Here is a 19,127-nt window from a genome sequence, read left to right as displayed (position 1 = left end):
TCTCTCTCCTTTTATCATATCCTCCCCCTTGGTCTGCTCGACTGAAGCGTACTGCCTGAATGGACGGAAAACTGACATTCTTTGTATAAATTCTGTCTGTTGTTTTCATAACATTTCAAGCTGTCTAATCCGAAGCTACACTAAACCGTGAAAAGAACAAGTAGTGACAACGAATCGCCCTCCTGTCGACAGTTTTAAGCCTATTGAACAATTTAAATTGCCAGCACGCGAGCCCCGGGTAGCGTTGGCATTGTAGGAACCAGTGTGGCACGGCGCCATAGCGACGGCTTTTACTAGATTAGGTACAAGCGGAGAACGTGCTTATTACCCCAATTTTCGTACCAATCCTTCGTTATTCAAACCTAGTTGTACTCTACAAGTGGAAAGTACACGTCATAGACCTAAAAAAGGAAACTGGTTTTGGGTTTGCCTGGCCAGAACCCCTCAGTGTTGTCACGAGGGTTCACCCGCTAGACGTGGCTGTAGAAGGAAAATTGGAGGGGGGGGTGGGAGCAAAAGAGAGATACTGGACTACGAAAGAAATGAGAGGGCAGAGAGAAAAAAGGAACAGTGGGGGAGAAGGAAGGAAAAGCATGCAACACGTGTCTCAGTTTTCCCTTCTACTTGTTTGAGTTTTTTTTTTTTCTTTTTCTTTTTCTTTTTTGGGCGAACACACAGAAAACTGGAGACAAGTATATAAACCTCATGTTTGCGCTTATTATTTGTGAAGTTTGACATGCCTCATTAGCTTTTCTTGTGTTGCATAAGATTGAGGAACAGAAGCAAACAGAGATAGAGAACTAGATTCCCAGCAAACAGAACCAAAATATCAGGCAGTAAGGCAAAAACAGAACAGCACTGAGAAAGTAAATAGAAAAGGAATGGAAAGGATTTAGAGTAAGTATGAAAGAGAGTTCTGAGATGGAGGGGCAGGAGGTAAGGAGGTGTGTGTGTGTGTCAGTGTGTGTGTGTGTGGGGGGGGGGTAGGAAGGGAGGGTAGGGACAGCAGTAGTTTTACTTTCTGGCTTGAAAGTGGCCTTTTGCCTTATTATTTGTAAACACACGCCCACTATTTCACACTTCTGTAAAAACATACTACACACTGCTCAACTTACCAAGTTCACTGTTTACTTGCCACACTTCCACACGCGTGTGCACGCGCGCAAACACACACACAGAGGCAAAGAGGACAACAAAGAGCGACTTATATGACCAATCGTCTGTGTTCTCTCTTTGTGATCATTAAATGACTTACATGTGATGACCTCTGACCTTGCCACAGAAAACAAAGTGAACTCATACAGACTTTCCTGTCTCTGCGTTTGGATGACTCAGCACACTGCTGTGAATCTGACCCAGGCGTTAGGGGTGAAGACAGAATAAAAAAGCGAAACATTTCTGGAGGGAGAGAGAGAGAGAAAGAGAGAGAGAGAGAGAGAGAGATTGTTTTGTATAATTATAGATGTTCAAATCAAGACGAGACTGCTGTACTATGGGAGGTTGCCAAGCTATGAGTCATAAGAATAGGAATGCCACTGACAGTCAGAGACACAGGAAGTGTGAGTCTGTGTGCGTGTGTGTGTGTGTGTGTGAGCACGCGCATGTGTGTATGTTTGTGTGTGTGTGGTTCCTCCCTGAAGTTTTCAGACAGCTGCAGGTCACACCAGTCTCGCGCCCTCACATTGTTCAAGGTGCGTGACTCTTTGTGTGTGTGGGTGTGTGTGTGCGTGTGTGTGTGTGTGTGTGTGTGTGCGCGTGCGTGCGTGCACGCAAACATCCCTGTTTATGTCTTTAGGAGTTAAGATTTAATTCTTGCCATCATTGTATCTCTTACACACACACACACACACACGCACACACACACAGACACACGTTCGAGCCCGCTTGCACACACACACTCAGGTATGAGTGGGACAGGAAGTTGAGTTGAGCAGTGGCAGGTGGTTAGAACATGTGTGAGTGTGTGTCTGTGTCTGTGTCTGTGTGTGCATGTATGTGTGTACATGCAAGGCCAGACATGTTCTCATTTCCAAGTGAAAAAAAGTTGTGAAAGAAAAGTTCAGCTTTGGCTCACATAGGCAGATATTTCATCATAGGGTGAGTGTGTGAGGTGCTGTCACAGTAATATTTCAAACGCCAGAATGTATGACTGTTAATTTAAACCTCTACACTCATAAAATATCACAGTAGCACACTCTATACAGGGTCTCTCTGTCTGTCTATTAGTCCTACATGGAGTGGTATTCACATATTTGGTAAAGGTTTGGTCAAACAAGTGTATCTTGTTATAATTTTCACTGATATTATATATGCGGAACTAGATTTGGCCAAGCAAACAGATGATTAAAAATTCTTATGAAATACATGTATCTGCTTTTTATCAAGTTGGAACACTGTCCTAGAGCTGTTCGGAATCTGATTACTGTAAATAAAATTAGATAAAAATTTTATTTTTAGCCCTTCAACTTTAATCCCTGCTCAAAGTCAGTATATCCTACCAATGATTTATGATCAGTCCATTTAGACTTTAAAAAATTCAGCTGATATCAGCAAAGCACTAAAACTAATCCTAGATCGGCAAGTAACATCACAAATGGTCCTATACCCTTAAAGGCCAGCCTTTTTCTTAGCTGCATATTAGCCACACGTCACTAAAAATAGATAACTTTCCCTTGTAGTTCTATAACAAACGCTCTTCTTTGGTTAGCACTAATAACCGTCTAATCACACAACGCTTAATCCTCTCAAACTCAAACATTCTTTCACGTAACTCAGCCGTATACATGGTGGGATTAATTACGACCTGAGAATAGAACACACACTCACATTAGTCATGGCTAAGGGAATGCAGCCCCCCTGTGTAAGCTTTTGTGCTGACTCTTAAGTTTGAACCACGTTTAGCAACAGAGTGTGTGCTAAAACCAGCTTTTCAAGAAACGTAGCTTTTAAGAACGAGGACAGGATTTGCTTTAAAAAGTTTTCTTATGGAACTTCGGCAAAAGTTGTCATTAAAAAACAAACAAACAAACAAACTAAAAAAAAAAAAAACCCTTCACACTCACTTCAATGACTCCTCTGTTTTAAAAAATCAAATTCCCAAGGTTCTCCAATCAATGAACAGCTTAAACTTGGTGTCAGCCCCTTGTTGAAAGATGCCAAGTTCAGCAGGAGTTTGATAGGGGCTCTAATTGAGTGTTCAAGGACAGACAATAGAATTTTCAATTTATATGCACTGGGACCTTAAGTTACCTGTTCTCTGTATTCCCTGTTCCTAGAACAGTCATTTATGAGAGAGAAGCAAGGCCATGGATTAAAGCCTCAGTACTGACGATTTCCCAGCCAGTCTTATGTAAAAGGGGTGTGATGGAAATAGCTGATCTTTTGCGGTGTTTAATTCTAGATGAGGTTTAAGTCTAGGGTGAGCGTAAGTGAACTTGGTTAGCACTGAAAGCACAGGCCGACCGTCTGGATCTCTCTGAGTTCTCAGAAGGCTTTAGATATAACTCTGTGAGGTTCACGTACAGAAAAGCTCATGAAAGCAGAAAAGGACAGTTACATTACACACTTGTGTCTAAAAATGACCGTGGGGAAGAAGCACTTTCTGTTTCTCGTTGAAGACTCGGTTTAGGAAGACAGCGTAAAGTGCTGGTGTAAACAACTGAACCTAGCTGAATGTGTGTGTGGGTCTGTTTCAGAGAGTGCATTGCTTTCCACGATGAGGAAGAATCTGTTTGCTTCTGTGTGATATCGTCATTTTGCTCTGTGTGTGTATGGGAAAACCAAAATTAGTGTCCCTGTATGAGTTTGGTGCGTAACTTTAACATGATTTTAGTTTATTGGCGTTGTCCTCGCGGCCACTACACGGTTTCTCTTGTCTCACAAGGACACGCGCTGATTTTAATTCCTTTAAGTACACCGTTTATTCCTTTAACCAGTCTACCTCTCGTCGCTCAATCTGTCTAGCCAGGTCAATCAAACTAACCCTGTCAGTCAACCCCCGCTTAGTCCGTGAAAGCTGTCTATACACGATGACATCAGCAGAATCGGTTAAAGGTCAAAGCGGAGCGCTCCGTATGGCTTTGACATCAGCGCACGTTAACGACAGAGATAGTCTCTTATTGCCGTAAAGAGCTTTGGGGTAATTACAACTGGAAACCTGTAATTACTCCCATTGGAGCAGAGCTGGGTTATTTGCTCCTAAGACGGACGATTTTCAACCGCTTTCCACGTTGGATTAAAACCCAGTAAGGAGGAGAACAGAGACATATTTCTATTCGCCGTGGAGAGAAAAAGAGAGAGAATTTTTCAACGAGTCATGCTTCCTGTTTTTGGGTGAAGCTCTTTTTTTCTTTTTTTTTTTTTTGTCAGAAGAGAATGCCATGTCATGGAGCCTGAATGCGGCTCAGTGGCATTGTGGGTAATTCAGTGTGCGATTTTGCCCCTGGCGGTGATGCGTCAGACTGAATATCCTAAACTGCTCTAATTCAGGGAATATGATGAACGCTGGACAGCTTTATTCCGCTCCAAAAACGACAGACTCCAGGAGGAGGGGGGGGGATGAGAGAGAGAAAGAGAAGGAGAGAGAGAGAGAGAGAGAGAGAGAGAGAGACTGTGGAGTGTTGTGGGTTTATATTGACTGTTTATTTGGCTGTTTCTCTCCCTCTTTCTCTCTCTCTCTCTCTCTCTCTCCCTCTTTCTTTTCTCTCTCTCTCTCTTTCTCTCATTGAGAGGAAAGGCGATGGAAAGTTTGAAAACAAAGGCTACAGAGACTAAAGTTTTGGGGAATTCCTCTGTGTTGATTTAGCATGCCTTGCCATCCCAGATTGATTTAGCGTGCCTAGTCTCCTTAGTTCTTATATTGATAGAACATGTCCTCATTCCTGCTATTGATTAGACATACCTAGCTCCATCTGAACTGGCTTTGATTAAAAGATCCAACAGCACACCTGTCTGGTATCGACTAAGCGTGTCTTTCCATTTATCACGTATTAGTCAGTCAATAGCTAAATAAAGATTGGTGATTTACTTTCCAAAATTATGTAGCGAGTATCTACACTCACTCTCTCACACACGCACAGACATACACACACACTGGGTTAAAAATTATTGTTTATTTCAGTATCATTTACTGAAAAGTTCATTCATTTCAAAGGGCAAATTTGCATACGAGTTGTATGGGTGTCTTGAAAATGAGACAGACTGTTGTTGTCACACTCATTCTCTCTCTCCCTCTCTCTCTCTCTCTCTCTCTCTCTCTCCCTCTCTCTCTCCCTCTCTCCCTCTCTCTCTCCCTCTCTCCTCTCTCTCTCTCTCTCTCTCTCTCTTTCTCTCCCCCCCTCTCTCTCTCTCCCTCTCTCTCTCTCCCTCTCTCCCTCTCTCTCTCTCTCTCTCTCTCTCTCTCTCTCTCTCCCCCCCCCTCTCTCTCCCTCTCTCCCTCTCTCTCTCTCTCTCTCTCTCTCTCTCTCTCTCAGATTAGTATCGGTTCTCCGCATCCTCCGCGTCGTTTGAATGATTTTCACTGTGATGAAGAAGGCTTGCTCTGAGATGAGCTAAAGAGGCTGATTTAGAATTGGTGCTTTTGTGTGTGTAAATCATAGGTAATCCCGCACCACTTGCTTTAAGTCCATTGCAGTTATTGACTGGACCAGTGGCCTTCAGTACAGTTGACTCTGTGAAATCATCATCACTTATCTTAATTAACCCTCCAGGCCCTTTTTCCCCGGCTCCCGCCCACACTCATTCCAGATTTATTCTTCCTTTATTTCTCTCTTTCTCTCTCTCTCTCTCTCTCCTTTTTTTCTCTCTTTCTACTCCCTCTCTAGCACTCTTTCCTCTCTCTCTGTCGTGTTGTCTCTCTCTTTCTTTCTCTCTCTCTCATGTTCTCTCTCTTTCTCTCATGTTTTCTCTCTTGTGCTCTCTCTCTCTCTCTCTCTCTCTCTCTCTCTCTCTCGTCCTCGTCCTCTTGCCAGAGTCACACAGTCAGACAGGAAGTGGGGTTGTAAGACTGTGAAGTGACTCCTTGTGTGTGTGTGTGTGTAAGTGTGTGCTCTGACAGCGTATCTCTGTGGGAAAAGTCCTGTGTGAATAGACATCTGATGAGGAAAATCTTTTCTGGCTTTAACTCAGGCCTTAACCCTGTGGTCAGATGGTACTGATCAAGCCTGAAGAACTCTGTGAGCTTAGCCAATGCTAACAGCCCTCATGCATTTTTTCCCGCTCTTTCTGATAACAGTGGCTCATTCTCATGTACATTCTTACACTTTCAGGCTTGTTTATCTGTTAATTAGCATAGAGGTATGCATTTTTTCCCATTTTCCTGCTCTGTCTCTCTCTCTGTCTCTCTCTCACATACACACACACAATCACACACAAACACACACACTCAGTAAGGGTTAACAGTGGGGAAGCAGGCCCTGCATGTGTTTGTTATTCTAAAATCTGCTGATTGCTGATAAGAGCCCGCGTGTGTTTGATGGAGAACAGCGGGTGCTTACTGATACACCCAGAACCCACATCCACCATACCACCCCACCCCACCCCACCCCACCCCGCTCAGGCAACCCCTCTCACTGGCCTACTTCGCCCTGCTCAGAGGGCCCCTCTCCCGGGGCGGCTTGTGTCATTCGTCTGCCTCTCTGAGTAATGGCTCTGCTTCTCACAGTGAAGGGCAGACTGTCTGTCACCCTGTCACACTATAGCAGGCACTCCACTCACTGAACCCAGCTCACAGCAACAATCGATGAAGAAGCTTTGAGTAATTGCACAGCATTCAGACCTACTCTGTCCATGTGTTTGTGCGTGAGGGGGGGGGGGGGGGGGGAAGAGAGAAAGATGGTGTTGGATAGGAAAATGAGAGTGAACGACCAGATGGAGAATGAGATTGCCTTGATAAAGGCAGAAGGAAAATAGACTGGAATAACAAAAGAGAAAGAAAGTGTGATAGATAAAAAGCCGATAGAGATTGAAAACATCATTGGTAATTTTCCACTGAACCTTTACTGTGAGGGTGTGTGTTTGTGTGTGTGTGTTTGTTCATGCCTGCGTGTGCGTGCATGTATCTACCCTTCCTTTACTGAGCTTTAGTGAGGAATTAACCTGACCATTGTATTTTGACCTAGCCTTTGTCTGGAAGTACACAAATACTTCATCTCCCTGTTCTCGCCCCCGCCCCCCCTCCCATCTCTCCCTCCCTCCCTCCCTCCCTCCCTCTGTCCCCTCCTCCCTCCTTAGTTACCATACAACCACATTTGAACCCATTAACGCCATATCATTTTTGAGGCTGAATTTTGGTTCTCAGTTAGTGTTGAAATACTGGTGGGCGTTTAGTTGGTCTCAACTTTTTGTTTTTGTAGCTAGCCACTAGCATGAGAAAGTCCGCCTCTGTCCATGATCGCGTTTTGGTTTTGCCTAAGAGGAATCGTTCTACCGCAAATGACCCGTCAAACTGTCCTCCCCCGGCTTCCTTGTCTGGCTGCACCTCTAAAGATAAAATCCATTCAAATCCTTTTCTTTCATTTTCATTCACAGCCAAGTGACTTTCTCTTCTAACCTGCCATTGACTGTGAGTCTGTGAGTGTGTCTGTCTGTTGATCTGACACGCCAAAGACTAAGATTGTTTCGGTGTTAAGTTGATGAGCGTTAAGCACGTGAACCGTTCAGTGTCAGAGCAGTTTGTTTGACACGCCGCAACTCAATCAGCTGATTTTCACGGCCTTTGACTTTTAAACCACGATGTTGAGCAACGTTGTTGAAGCTTTGATAGAGCGTCCGGTTTCTGTACGGAAATGTCGGTGAAAGATTAGATGGTAGAGGTTGAACATTAGTAAAGTCTGACTGAATTTCAGACGGTCAAGCCTCCTGTTCCCCTCCCCCCAACCCCCCCCCCCTCATCTTCCCTCTGACCTTTATTATCTGTCCACTTCCTGTTAGCTTCTCATATTTGAGCACTCCTTCCTTCTCTCTCTCTCTCTCCCTCTCCCTCTCTCTCCCTCTCTCTCTCCCTCTCTCCCTCTCTCTCTCTCTCTCTCTCTCTCTCTCTCTGTCTCTCTGCATGGCCATAGTAGAGAAATGAATGTTATCTGTATATCTTCCCCAGCTAAACCACCGGTGCCATCCGTGTTTGGAGTTGTCTGGTGATGAGTGCAGATAACTGGGCTGTCGCTCTGTTACTCTTTAAGTGCCAGCCTCATGCTGACTTGACCCATATGGATTTTGAATGGAGTTTGATGCCAGAGCTTTGTCTCAGCTTCAAACAACAAGCGCTAATTGTCCCTTTTTAAGGTTTACATAAGGTTTATAATGAAAAGAAAATGAAGTGAAAATCTATGAGAACACATGGGTTTTTTTTGTATAATACATTTCTTCAAAAATTGTTTTTTGTGTCTTGTTCGAACAGGTAACCGACTTTTTTGTACTGGCCTACTTGCATGGTAGTGGTATATTATTAGGGCACCATCATTTTCTCTCTGTGAGAGGAAACATATTGTAAAGCCTTGATTATATTACAAACATGTACACTATTCTCACTATGAAGCATAGCCCAGATGGAGCTTTCTCACTGGGAGGTCGGGCTATTGTGATATGATTGGCTTGTGTTATGTTACCATTGGTGACAAGGTTGCTAGGCAACGGCAGGCCCCCAAGGGTTGGGGTTTAAGGTCCCAGAACCCTCATGTGGCAAATCTATCTGGCTAGACGGCTACTGCCTCGTTCTTCATCTCACTCACTCATTCACCCTCCTCTTCCACTGCTCTCAGTATGGTCATGTGTTATATGGGTCATTCCATAGCTGGAGCCTAAACTCACCCGCTCTGAAACTGTCACATCTCATCCACACACACACACTCACACACACACACACACACACACACACACACACACACGCACACACCCACACACACACACACACACACACACTCTCAAACACACACACACTCTCAAACACACACCATATGCGCAGAGCTGCATGCTCAGTGACTTGTCCATCTTGCATCATGTATTGTGAAATGAAGCAGAAACTTTAATCTTTCCTTTACCAGTCTCAACACACACACACACACACACACACACACGCACACACACACACACAGACACGCATGCATGCAAGCACACAGGTACACACCCACACACACTGAACCGCAGGCACATACACACACGCACACTCACACATACAACCACACACGCAATCACACACCCACACACAGACACACACATACACACGCACATACACCGAGTCAACCGAAAGCTACAACTCAAGCGTAAACTTGTGATGACATACACCAACAAATATTCATGCCCTCACTGACTTACACAGAACACACACTCACGCACACACAACCAAACCAACCCAGTGTGATTCAGAGAATCAGTCAGCGATACACACACTTCCTTTAGGTCAGTCATACATTTGCCTGCTCACTGAATGTTTAGATGACATTTTAAATAGATTGACTAAAAGTTCATAGAAGGTTTGAGTGTGTGAGTATGTGTGTGTGTGTGTGTGTGTGTTGGGTAGTTGGCTTTTGGTTGCGGATTAGCTAAAGCAGAATTGAAGGTCGGGCTCGGTGGGGAAGTTTTGGCAGCTAGACTTTTGGCACTGAATGTAGACTACATGTTTAAGCTCTTCAGAGAGCACTATGCTGAATGTGGAAAATAAGATGGGTCCATTCACAAACCAGTGTGGATTAAATGAATCTTCATTTCTTCATATATATATATGTGTGTGTGTGTGTGTGTGTGTGTCTTCAGTGCTTTGCTTGTTTTGAGAAATGTTATCTTTTGTTTTTGACCAAAATCCTCCCTTTCTCTGTCCATGTTTTCTCTGTCTCTCTTTCCCTGTCTCTTCTTTCATGTGGCAATATCTCACACCCCTCCCTCTCAGTGTTTGCTCTCTCTCTTTCCCTCTCTCTCTCCCTCTCTCTCCCTCTCTCCCTCTCTCTCTCTCTCTCTCTCTCTCTCTCCCTCTCTCTCTCTCTCTCTCTCTCTCTCTCTCTCTCTCCCTGAGTGACTGGCAGCACATGGTGCCCACATGTTGTCTCTCTGTCAGTGTGTCTTTTACATGGTTTGATTTTACGCACACACACACACACACACACTACACACACACACACACACACACACGCACACAAATTTGTCTGGTCTAACACACTCTCACACACACAGACACCAGTTAGTGCCACATCTTAAATCCCTAGCTTTAAAAGTTTCTGAACCCACTCCACACACACACACACACGTTTACCCCTCCTTCTCATCATGATTTGGGTTTACTGGCGCAATGTCTCATTAATTCAGTGTGTTTATGTGTGTATCAGAGAGAAAGAGAGAGAGAGAAAGAGAGAGAGAGGAGAAAGAGAGAGGGATTGTATGATATGAAAGTGGATTTCTGGCAGTGATGGTTGATAGAGGGACTGAAACAGAGAGGTGGTTATGGCTTTATCAATATGCCTGTGTATGTAGTGTGAAAGGATGTCTGTGTGTGCATTTTTAAGCCTGTCTGTCAGTGTGTGTGTGTGTGCACGAGAGAGAGAGAGAGAGAGGGAGAGATTTGAGTAGGGGGTGACTGGGCAGGTGCAATGACAGCTGGTCTGGGTAGCTCTAACCAAGGGGGAGGAAGAGAGGAATGAAAAAATAGAGTTGCCATGAAAAAGAAAGAGAGAGAGAGAGAGTGAATAAAGCAAAGGGCCGATTTAAAAGAAAAAAAAAAATTCCATTTCATTTGCGCACGTGTTTGTCTTCCTGAGGTTTAATAAAATGTTTCGTGTGCAGACTGACTTTTTTTAATGACATCCCATCCTGTTTTTCTGCCTTTTCTGCTTTCTTTTCATTCTGCAGTCGTATTACTCTCACTTGCCAATGTGAGTCACCACGCGCAATGAACGACAAAAATGTGTGTGAGTGTCCGCGTGTGAATGGCGTGTTAGAAGACACTGAGGGTACAAACGTTTGCACACGGAGAGCAGAGAACGAGAGAGAGAGAGAGAGAGAGAGAGAGAAAGAGAGAGAGAGAGAAAGAGGGAGAGAGGGAACTAGTTAAGCCCATTTATAGCCAGAATGGAGGCGAGGGGGCGGATTGTGGAGAGCGGCAGCCTAGCCTTTATTGAAAGAGACAACTTTATGGAAAGAAAAAGAATGGGGGGGGGGGGGGGGGAGAGAGAGAAAAAAACCTCTCTGCAGCGTGTAATTTCGGTTTGGAGCCCTGGTCTACTTCGCAGAGGTGTATTTTTTACATTCAGAAGTGAACAAAATCTACATAGAACAAAAATGTGTGGAAGAATTGCGAGAAGGGGCAAAAAAAAAAAGAAATGAATAAGAAAGAATGACGAAGAGAGATAAATAAGAAGAGGGGGCCGAACGCTGAGAAAAGGAGGGTAAAGATTTGAGCCAGAGTTTGACAGTTGTTTCCAAATCATTTCATGTGAACTGTCTGGATATTTTCCAGATCCGGGGGAACGACTGAGATGGGCCTACTGAAATCCAAACAGCATTGTCGTTCGGAGGCAGCTTGGATATCAACGGCGTTATATCACACCGGTCTTATTTATTTGAAGATGATTGTTCTATCCGTAGGAGTATTTACAGACTTGAAAAATCATTTGTCAGAAAGATAACCGAAAGACCATGTTTATAAGCACTTGAATTAGTTGCAGTCCAAGACCTAAAGGTCACTGTAGCTTATTTCATGTCTTAGGAGATGTTTTGATTTCATTATGACGCAGAGGAAGTCGGTCTTGATCAAGCTTAGCGATAAAATGTCAGTCAATCTCGACAAAGTAGTGGAAATTGCTGCGAGACCAAATCAATAACCATATCAGAAAAAAAAATCCAATTAAACAAGTTTTCACGATCCATAACCGTTTGCAGTTATATATACTTACACCTCCTCCACCGTCATTTTCCGTGGTCTTCGATGGCGTTCGGTTTCATGAACGATAGTACGGACAACTGCGACACCTAGTGGGGAGACGTAGCTCCTACATTTCTCTTGGTAAACAGGCGACGTAATGGTCTTAATAAAGGCCTGCTCTATTTATACCAGGGCAGCACACTGATCCCCACACTTAAGTCTTCAAACATCTGTGTGTCACACGCTCTCTCTCTCTCTCTCTCTCTCTCTCTCTCTCTCCCCTTCTCTCTGTAACAGCAACGTCACTCTGTTTCCATGGCCTCCCCTGCCCACTGTCGTTTCATAATATTTCATGTTCGCTCCGCGGCTAAAAACCATTTTTGCTAATTCATAGAAGCTCGCCTTGCAAAAAAACCCCAAAAAACACTCCAAGGGAATCAAGGGAAGTTCAGTGTGTGGGAATGGGAAGGGAAATATATGGAGACGCACAATGTAGTTTACCCGCAACCGCACACCGTACAGTTATGCGCAAAGCACGCGTTACTTTTTGAATACGTGACCTTTTTTTGACCTTTCTCCTTTTCTTTTGCTTGTTCTGCTCTTTGTCTGTCAGGAGGAGGCAATTCCAGAGCTGGAGATAGATGTGGACGAGCTGCTGGATATGCAGAACGACGGGGACCGCGCCGCTCGGGTCAAGGTACAGAATTCCACAAATTGCGTCGGAATCCTGAACCGTCTGACGAGATTCCCAAAGCTCAGCCATAGAAATAGCTGACTGGCAATTGGTTATGATTTGTAAAGCATATTCGTGATATCGATCAGTTTGAAGATATTTGTTCTACTTTGTGCCTCTACAGGACCTGCTGGTGGACTGTTACAAACCTACTGATGTAAGTGAACAGTCGTATCGATATCTATCATTGATTTTCATTTTGAAGAATATTTCCTTCCTGTCTTTCCCTAGATAGTATTTAGATACCTTACATGCTTTAAGAAATGTAGCACATTTAAAATTAAACAACGTGTGTATTTGCATCATAACATTTTGAACACTGGTGAATGCCTGCGATAAGTTATGCATGACTGTGACTTTACTGAAGTGTGCTTTTTGTCCCTCCTCTCTCTCTGTAGGACTTTGTGGCTGAGTTGCTGGATAAGATTCGAGGGATGCAGAAACTCAGCACACCTCAGAAGAAATAAACACACCCACACTACCACCAACATGACCTCTAACCCTTCCTTCCACCCCCCCACCCCCCAACAAAAAAGTCCCAAAACCTTCTCCTCTCAATCTGGAGGTGGGCAGGGCTTTGAATCCCTGAGCAGCTGTGATTGGTGGATGGTGCTGTCTTGTGACCACAGTTCCACTGCATCAGGTGGTCAGGAGGAAATGAGGTCGTGATTGGATATAGCCAATCAGATTCTTATGAGCAGGGCTTATTTTTCCTTATCAAATTTATTTTATTATGTTTTAATTTTTTCTCTTTTTTTTTTGGTTGTAAACAGGGGATAAATGTCATAATTTTTTTTTAAATGTTTTAGAAATGGACATATTTCTATACACATTTCTCGGGAATACTTGGCGTGGGACGGTGTAGCGGTCTGATGTAGGGACACTGAGTTGAACAGAGTTCAGCTCTAGTTCCTTAACACTGATACTGGATTGTTCCGTGCTCTGTGTTCTTTATACGACCACTCAGATGAGCTCTCAGATGAACTAACGTAACTGTGAATACCATTCACAAGCAATGAGTACGGCAAAGATCATAAAGAAGCTGCCTTTTTTTCTTTTCTTTTTTTTTTTTTTTTGTAAAAAAAAAAAAATATTCCTCCTGTTTTTTTCTTTAATTATATTTTCCCCCCTCTCTCGTAGTATGTAGTTAAGGGCTTTGCTGGGGAGTGGGCTTGTGGAGTTTGTCTTTCATGTAGAGTAACCAATAAGGGGGTGGGAGAGGAGAGGAGAGGAGAGGAGAGGAGAGGAGAGGAGAGGAGAGGAGAGGAGAGGAGAGGAGAGGTCTAAAATTACTCGATGGAGTCTGTTTAAAGTGTGGGGCTGTCTAAATTTGCATATTACCCTAATTCCACACACACACACACACACACACACATCCACACATGCAGGCATACCCCCTCAGGGAACAGCATTAACACACTGATCACTCACCACAGCTGTGGCTACTGAAACACACACACATACGCACACACATACCCTCACACAGATGTGCACACTAGCCCTTTCATTTAGATATGTGTAGACAAAGAGAGAGAGAGAGAGAGACCCACTGACCCTGCCAAGTGCTCACTTAGAATGAATCATGTGACCCTGCTTTATTATAATCTTGCCAAGAAGCCATCTGTAACTTCATCTTAGCCAATCAACATAGACACAATAACAGGGCTAATCAGTGTGTTAGAGCTGTAGACACTTACCAGTACTGCAAACTGTGTGTGTGTGTGTGTGTGTGCGTGAGGGGGTTGGGGTGGGGTGGGGTGGGGTTTGGCACGTGTGAATAGAGGGGCCATTTTTCATAATGGCCTTTTTGGGATTACTTTATATCGACGTGTGCCATTTCCTCACTCTAACTGTCTGTCTTCGACATCCTAGCGTTTAGGCAGGAGGCCAAATTGTTGGAGTGCGGGTATTTTCTGTTATTGTCCTGAGGTCAAAAACACACACGCTTGCATGCATGCACGCGCACACACACACACACACACACACGCACGCACGCACGCATTGATCTGTCCTCACAGTGCTAGACTGTTCTCCAGGCATGCTTTGTTAGATATGGGAATGCAGTCTTCATTCTGTCAGCTACAGCTACTGATCTGGGGTCAGTTTTCCTAAAGAGAGTGACAGACTGACATTATTCCAGATAGATTTGTCACTGCAACATCCCCCTCTTTCTCTTTCTCTTTCTCTTTCTCTTTCTCTCACTCTTATAGACTCTCTCTCTCGCTCTCTCTCTCTCCTCTTCTCTCCTTTGACCACCCATCATATTGAAGGTACTGCTAGTGAGTCCATCCCCACTTTTCTATTCCTTTTTTTTTCCTCTTAAACAAGAATCATAACTCTCCCCTCCCTTTTTATATATATATCAGACGATGCCTTAGGTTATATTTATGTTTCTTAAACCAAATATAATGAGACATTCATTTTGGGGGAAAAAATAAGAACTATAAAATGGAATCTTTTGAGGCTCTAGGAAACAAATTGTCCTTGTTATCTTTTCTTTTGGGTGATTCTGTTTTTTTTGTTTGTTTCTAGGAGTGGATGTTGACTAGATCTTGCAGAGAATTATAGATGCAACTATTAACCCTTAAATGGAATTGGTCAATTTTTACTGTGTGTATCTGATAGTGCTGTTGACTCTTATTTTCTATTGTACAACGACTGCAAAAAAAACCCAACAACAACAACAACATAAAAGAATAAATTGAATTTAATAAAAAACAAAAACAGAAAAAAAGACATTTATGGAAAAACGTAGGAATTCTGCTATTAGGAAGAGGTAAAGGATTGTGTTTTGGAAAATGAAATTGATGACAAACATATGTAGCAATACTACGCTGTCCTGTTTTTCCTGAATTTTGTTACACTTTTATGCAACTTTAATAAAAAGATGTTAAACTGATGCATGTGTGTATGTTTGTGTGTGTGTGGATGGATACGTGTGTGTGTGGCTGTGTGCACGCACACGCGTGTGCGTCAGAGCTGATAAATGTTCTAGCATTATTTCGTATTATATTGCACACTGTGAGATCAATATAACCGGACCCTCACGTTTGTTCATCCTTCAAATGTGAATTTCCTTCACTGATTATGTTAACAGATCTATGCAGATTTACATGCTGAAATGATCTACTAATAGTAAATGGTACATTAGAGCCTAGACACAGGGTACAGTGCCCATCTGTGATGAGGTCATATCCTGTTGTCTATCTCCCATGACTGACCACGCGTAAGAATCGGACTCCAGTGGTTTTCATAGTTCCCTTTCAATAGTTGTCTCATATAGAATGCAAGTACAATGTTCAATAGAAGAAATGGATATAAAGTTAACATTAGTTATCATAAGTTATCATTTTCTGTCTCCCTTTGCTGGCAAATTAAAATTTGAGCTGTTTGTGTGAAAGTGTGACGGCAAGTCTGCAAGAAAATAGGACACATATTCAAAGTGGGTTTTGTTTGAAACATAGGTTGCAAGATTACAAAGGTGAAAACATTTGAAGATGATAAAGGAAAACGCACAAAAAACCAGCAAGTTCAATAAAATTGAGGAACGCTGGAAATGCTCAAACACGCAGTGGCGGTCACTCGGACCAATCTAACAACAAGCAGACTTCCCAATGCGCGGAACAAACCAAGGAGTATTTACACACAGAGGGAAACAAGGTCAATTAACTGGAACCAGGTATAACAAAGGATTGAGTGTCTGATTAGTTCACTCACTCACTATCTAAGCCGCTTATCCTGATTAGGGTCACGGGGGGTGGTGGAGCCTATCCCAGGGCTCATAGGGTGAAAGGCGGGGAAACACCCTGGACAGGTCGCCAGTCCATCGAAGGGCAGACACACACATTCATACCTAGGGGAATTCAGTGTCTCCAATTCACCTCACCTGCATGTCTTTGGACTGTGGGAGGAAACCCACGTAGACACAGGGGAGAACATGCAAACTCAACACAGGAAGGACCCCGGCCAGGAATCAAACCCGAGACCTTCTTGCTGTGAGGCGACAGCGCTACCCACTGCGCCTTGATTAGTTCAGTAAAACAGAATTCAGACTGATTAACAGTGAATGGCAAGGACTGAGGCCTGACACTGTGAGTTAAAGAAGAAAAAAAACTGTGAGAGAGAAAAAGAGCAGGAGACAGAGAGAGATACATGGGTCGGTATGAGGAAGCTAGTTATGACTGATGAAAAACGCTTTCCGTAATAATGCATGAGCTCTCACTGATCGACTGAATGTTCAAGGGAGCGTTGGACCCCAAAGATTTATTTTACTCAATTTAGTTCATTTTTTTTTAACACTAAACAGCATACACACAAGATTACATTTAATACATAGAGCTCAGTTACATGTAATAAATGTAAATTTTTAAAAATTAAAATAAAATGTAATTACCATCGCACTTGCATTGACAGATTAATTAACACAATATGTTAATAGCTTGATATTAAGGATATTTTAATTAGCATAAATTAACTTGTTACACAATATTTTTAGTTAAAAATCAAGATGCCAAGTTGATGATTCATTTGTTTTACTTGGAAGATTTGGGAAATGTAATATCTTCCTCATTCTATTATGTTAATGTAGGGCCAGGTAGAATGTTTTCTGTCGTGTTAGAGACCTGTACACCCGTGGATACACACATCCTCACACGCAGAGTTATCCCTGATTATGGTAGCACACAGTGAGTTAGGAGAAGCAGTGCACTTGTGTTTTTGATCAGTAGACAATGTGGGTCAGCACAGAGAAATACATTTAAAGGGGGAATTCTATCTCCTGATGCATCACTGTCTGATGTCAAGGGTAAGTGATGGTTACATGGTTTAATCCACATTTCAGTCTAGCCATTACAGACACAGAGGTACAACAGTACAAGTATTAAAAAAAAAAAAATCTCATCAAACTTCCCTAGAATATTAAAAGGGGAGGGGGAAAAGCACAAAGTGAAAGATGGCACAGTAAAAAAACTAAATGGCTTTTGGTGGCTCTTGACAACAATTAACAGTAGACATCAATTAAAAGTAAAAGATAAATAGAGCATGAAGTGGACAGACTGGAATCAGCCAGAAGGATTCTTCGTGCAGAGTACATAATAAATGAAAAACAAGCAACAGGATTGTGTCTGCATCTGCACTGTACTGTTGCAACTCGCACCGATGGTTCCTCCCCAGCCAACACTGATAACGGTGCCCCTCCAGAGTCAAAACCAACGTTGGGTTCATGACCCAAAGACAAAGGAAGTGAAGTAGAAGAACTTTGTCTTTGTGACACACACACACACAGTGGTGAGTAATGAAATGGAGCCTCAGCATTTAACTCATCTTAACACCAGTGAACAGGCACACAAAGAGCCAGGAGCAGCAGACAGCTGCCATCGCAAGTTCCTGGTGACAAATTCCTTTTGCCAGTGCCTTGATGACTGGAGTACTAATCCTAGCACGTATGTCTTTATCGTGGGAGGAAACCAGAGGCCCATGGGGAGAACACGCAGACTCCACACAGAAAGGATCTCAAACCCATGGCCTTTTTGCTGTGAGGGGACAGTGCTAACCAGTGAAACCCCAAGTCACTGGGAAGCAGGTGAGGAGGGTGATTCAGATGGCCAGCCTGCTTGTTGCCCTACTACCCTAAGATCCCAGAGGTCTGTAAAAACTAGTGGAGAAAAAAGTCAAAGATGAAAGCAGACAGGTCATTAGCACAGTCGATCGCGAACATATTCCCTTATCACCGGACTTGGCTGAATGGTTTTCCTCAAAATTACAGCATGCCAGAAAAGGAGGAATTAAGACATGGGACGAGCTCCTGAATATAAGAAGAGTTTACTCTTACATCATTACAATGCTTGCCAAATACTAGCTGTACATTGTATTTAATACTGGAGAGCTGGCAGTAGCACAAGCACTACTAGTTATAATTATGGGGCAGCAGTAATTATACTGTTGTCACCATTTGTTAAAGAGGCTGGATGCATGTGCAGGTTACTCACAGTTTTGTTTAGACAGAACATGGAACAAAAGACTCATAAGAACTTACAGGATCGAGGATTCAGGCTTCACAATAGGTTGTCTTGACACAACACAATTCCACGCAAAGAACAAAGGCCAAAACTGGGAGTTTTTAAACCGGACAAGACTGAACTAACAAGGAACTAATGTTTGAACTAACAAGATGAGCTACAGAAACTGGCAAATAACACAAACCTTAACCAAAACTGACCACTAGAGGGGGAAAGAGAGGGGCCAAGCGTGACTATTGACAACTCTTACAGGCAACTATTTATAGAGGGATTTAAATTCTTAGACTTTTTGGGGTTGATATGACATAAGAGAGACAATATCACGTAGCTGAAGATTTAAATTAATTTTAATGATATAATCAGAAAACAGGGGTCAGAGGATAGAAATGACAGACAAACCCTTGTGGAAAAATGGTGTACTAATGTACACTTCAGAGAGGTGCGCTTTTTCTTAAAAAAAAAATGCTATCAATGCTCATAATTTAATTGCACATCACTGTGTACTAAATGTACTTATGTATATTTAAGTAAT

At 43.0% G+C, this 19,127-nt stretch overlaps 1 protein-coding gene across 3 annotated transcripts in view; it reads left to right on the top strand.

Annotated features, from left to right (window-relative positions):
- ppp1r14bb (protein phosphatase 1, regulatory (inhibitor) subunit 14Bb) overlaps positions 1 to 15,471 on the top strand; it is a 17,149-nt gene extending 1,678 nt beyond the window's left edge. For all 3 annotated transcript variants that reach the window (XM_030780606.1, XM_030780605.1, XM_030780604.1), the window contains 3 exons: positions 12,459 to 12,542; positions 12,703 to 12,735; positions 12,977 to 15,471. In XM_030780606.1, coding sequence (XP_030636466.1) covers positions 12,459 to 12,542; positions 12,703 to 12,735; positions 12,977 to 13,045 — 186 coding nt within the window. In that variant the 3' untranslated portion in view covers positions 13,046 to 15,471. The remainder of the gene's footprint in view (positions 1 to 12,458; positions 12,543 to 12,702; positions 12,736 to 12,976) is intronic.
- The last annotated feature ends 3,656 nt before the right edge of the window (positions 15,472 to 19,127 follow it).

Source organism: Chanos chanos, chromosome 7 (assembly GCF_902362185.1).
Source record: "Chanos chanos chromosome 7, fChaCha1.1, whole genome shotgun sequence".
Taxonomy (NCBI): Eukaryota; Metazoa; Chordata; class Actinopteri; order Gonorynchiformes; family Chanidae; genus Chanos; species Chanos chanos.
Note: the sequence above shows the minus strand (reverse complement) of the source record. Positions and strands in the feature narration are given on the sequence as shown.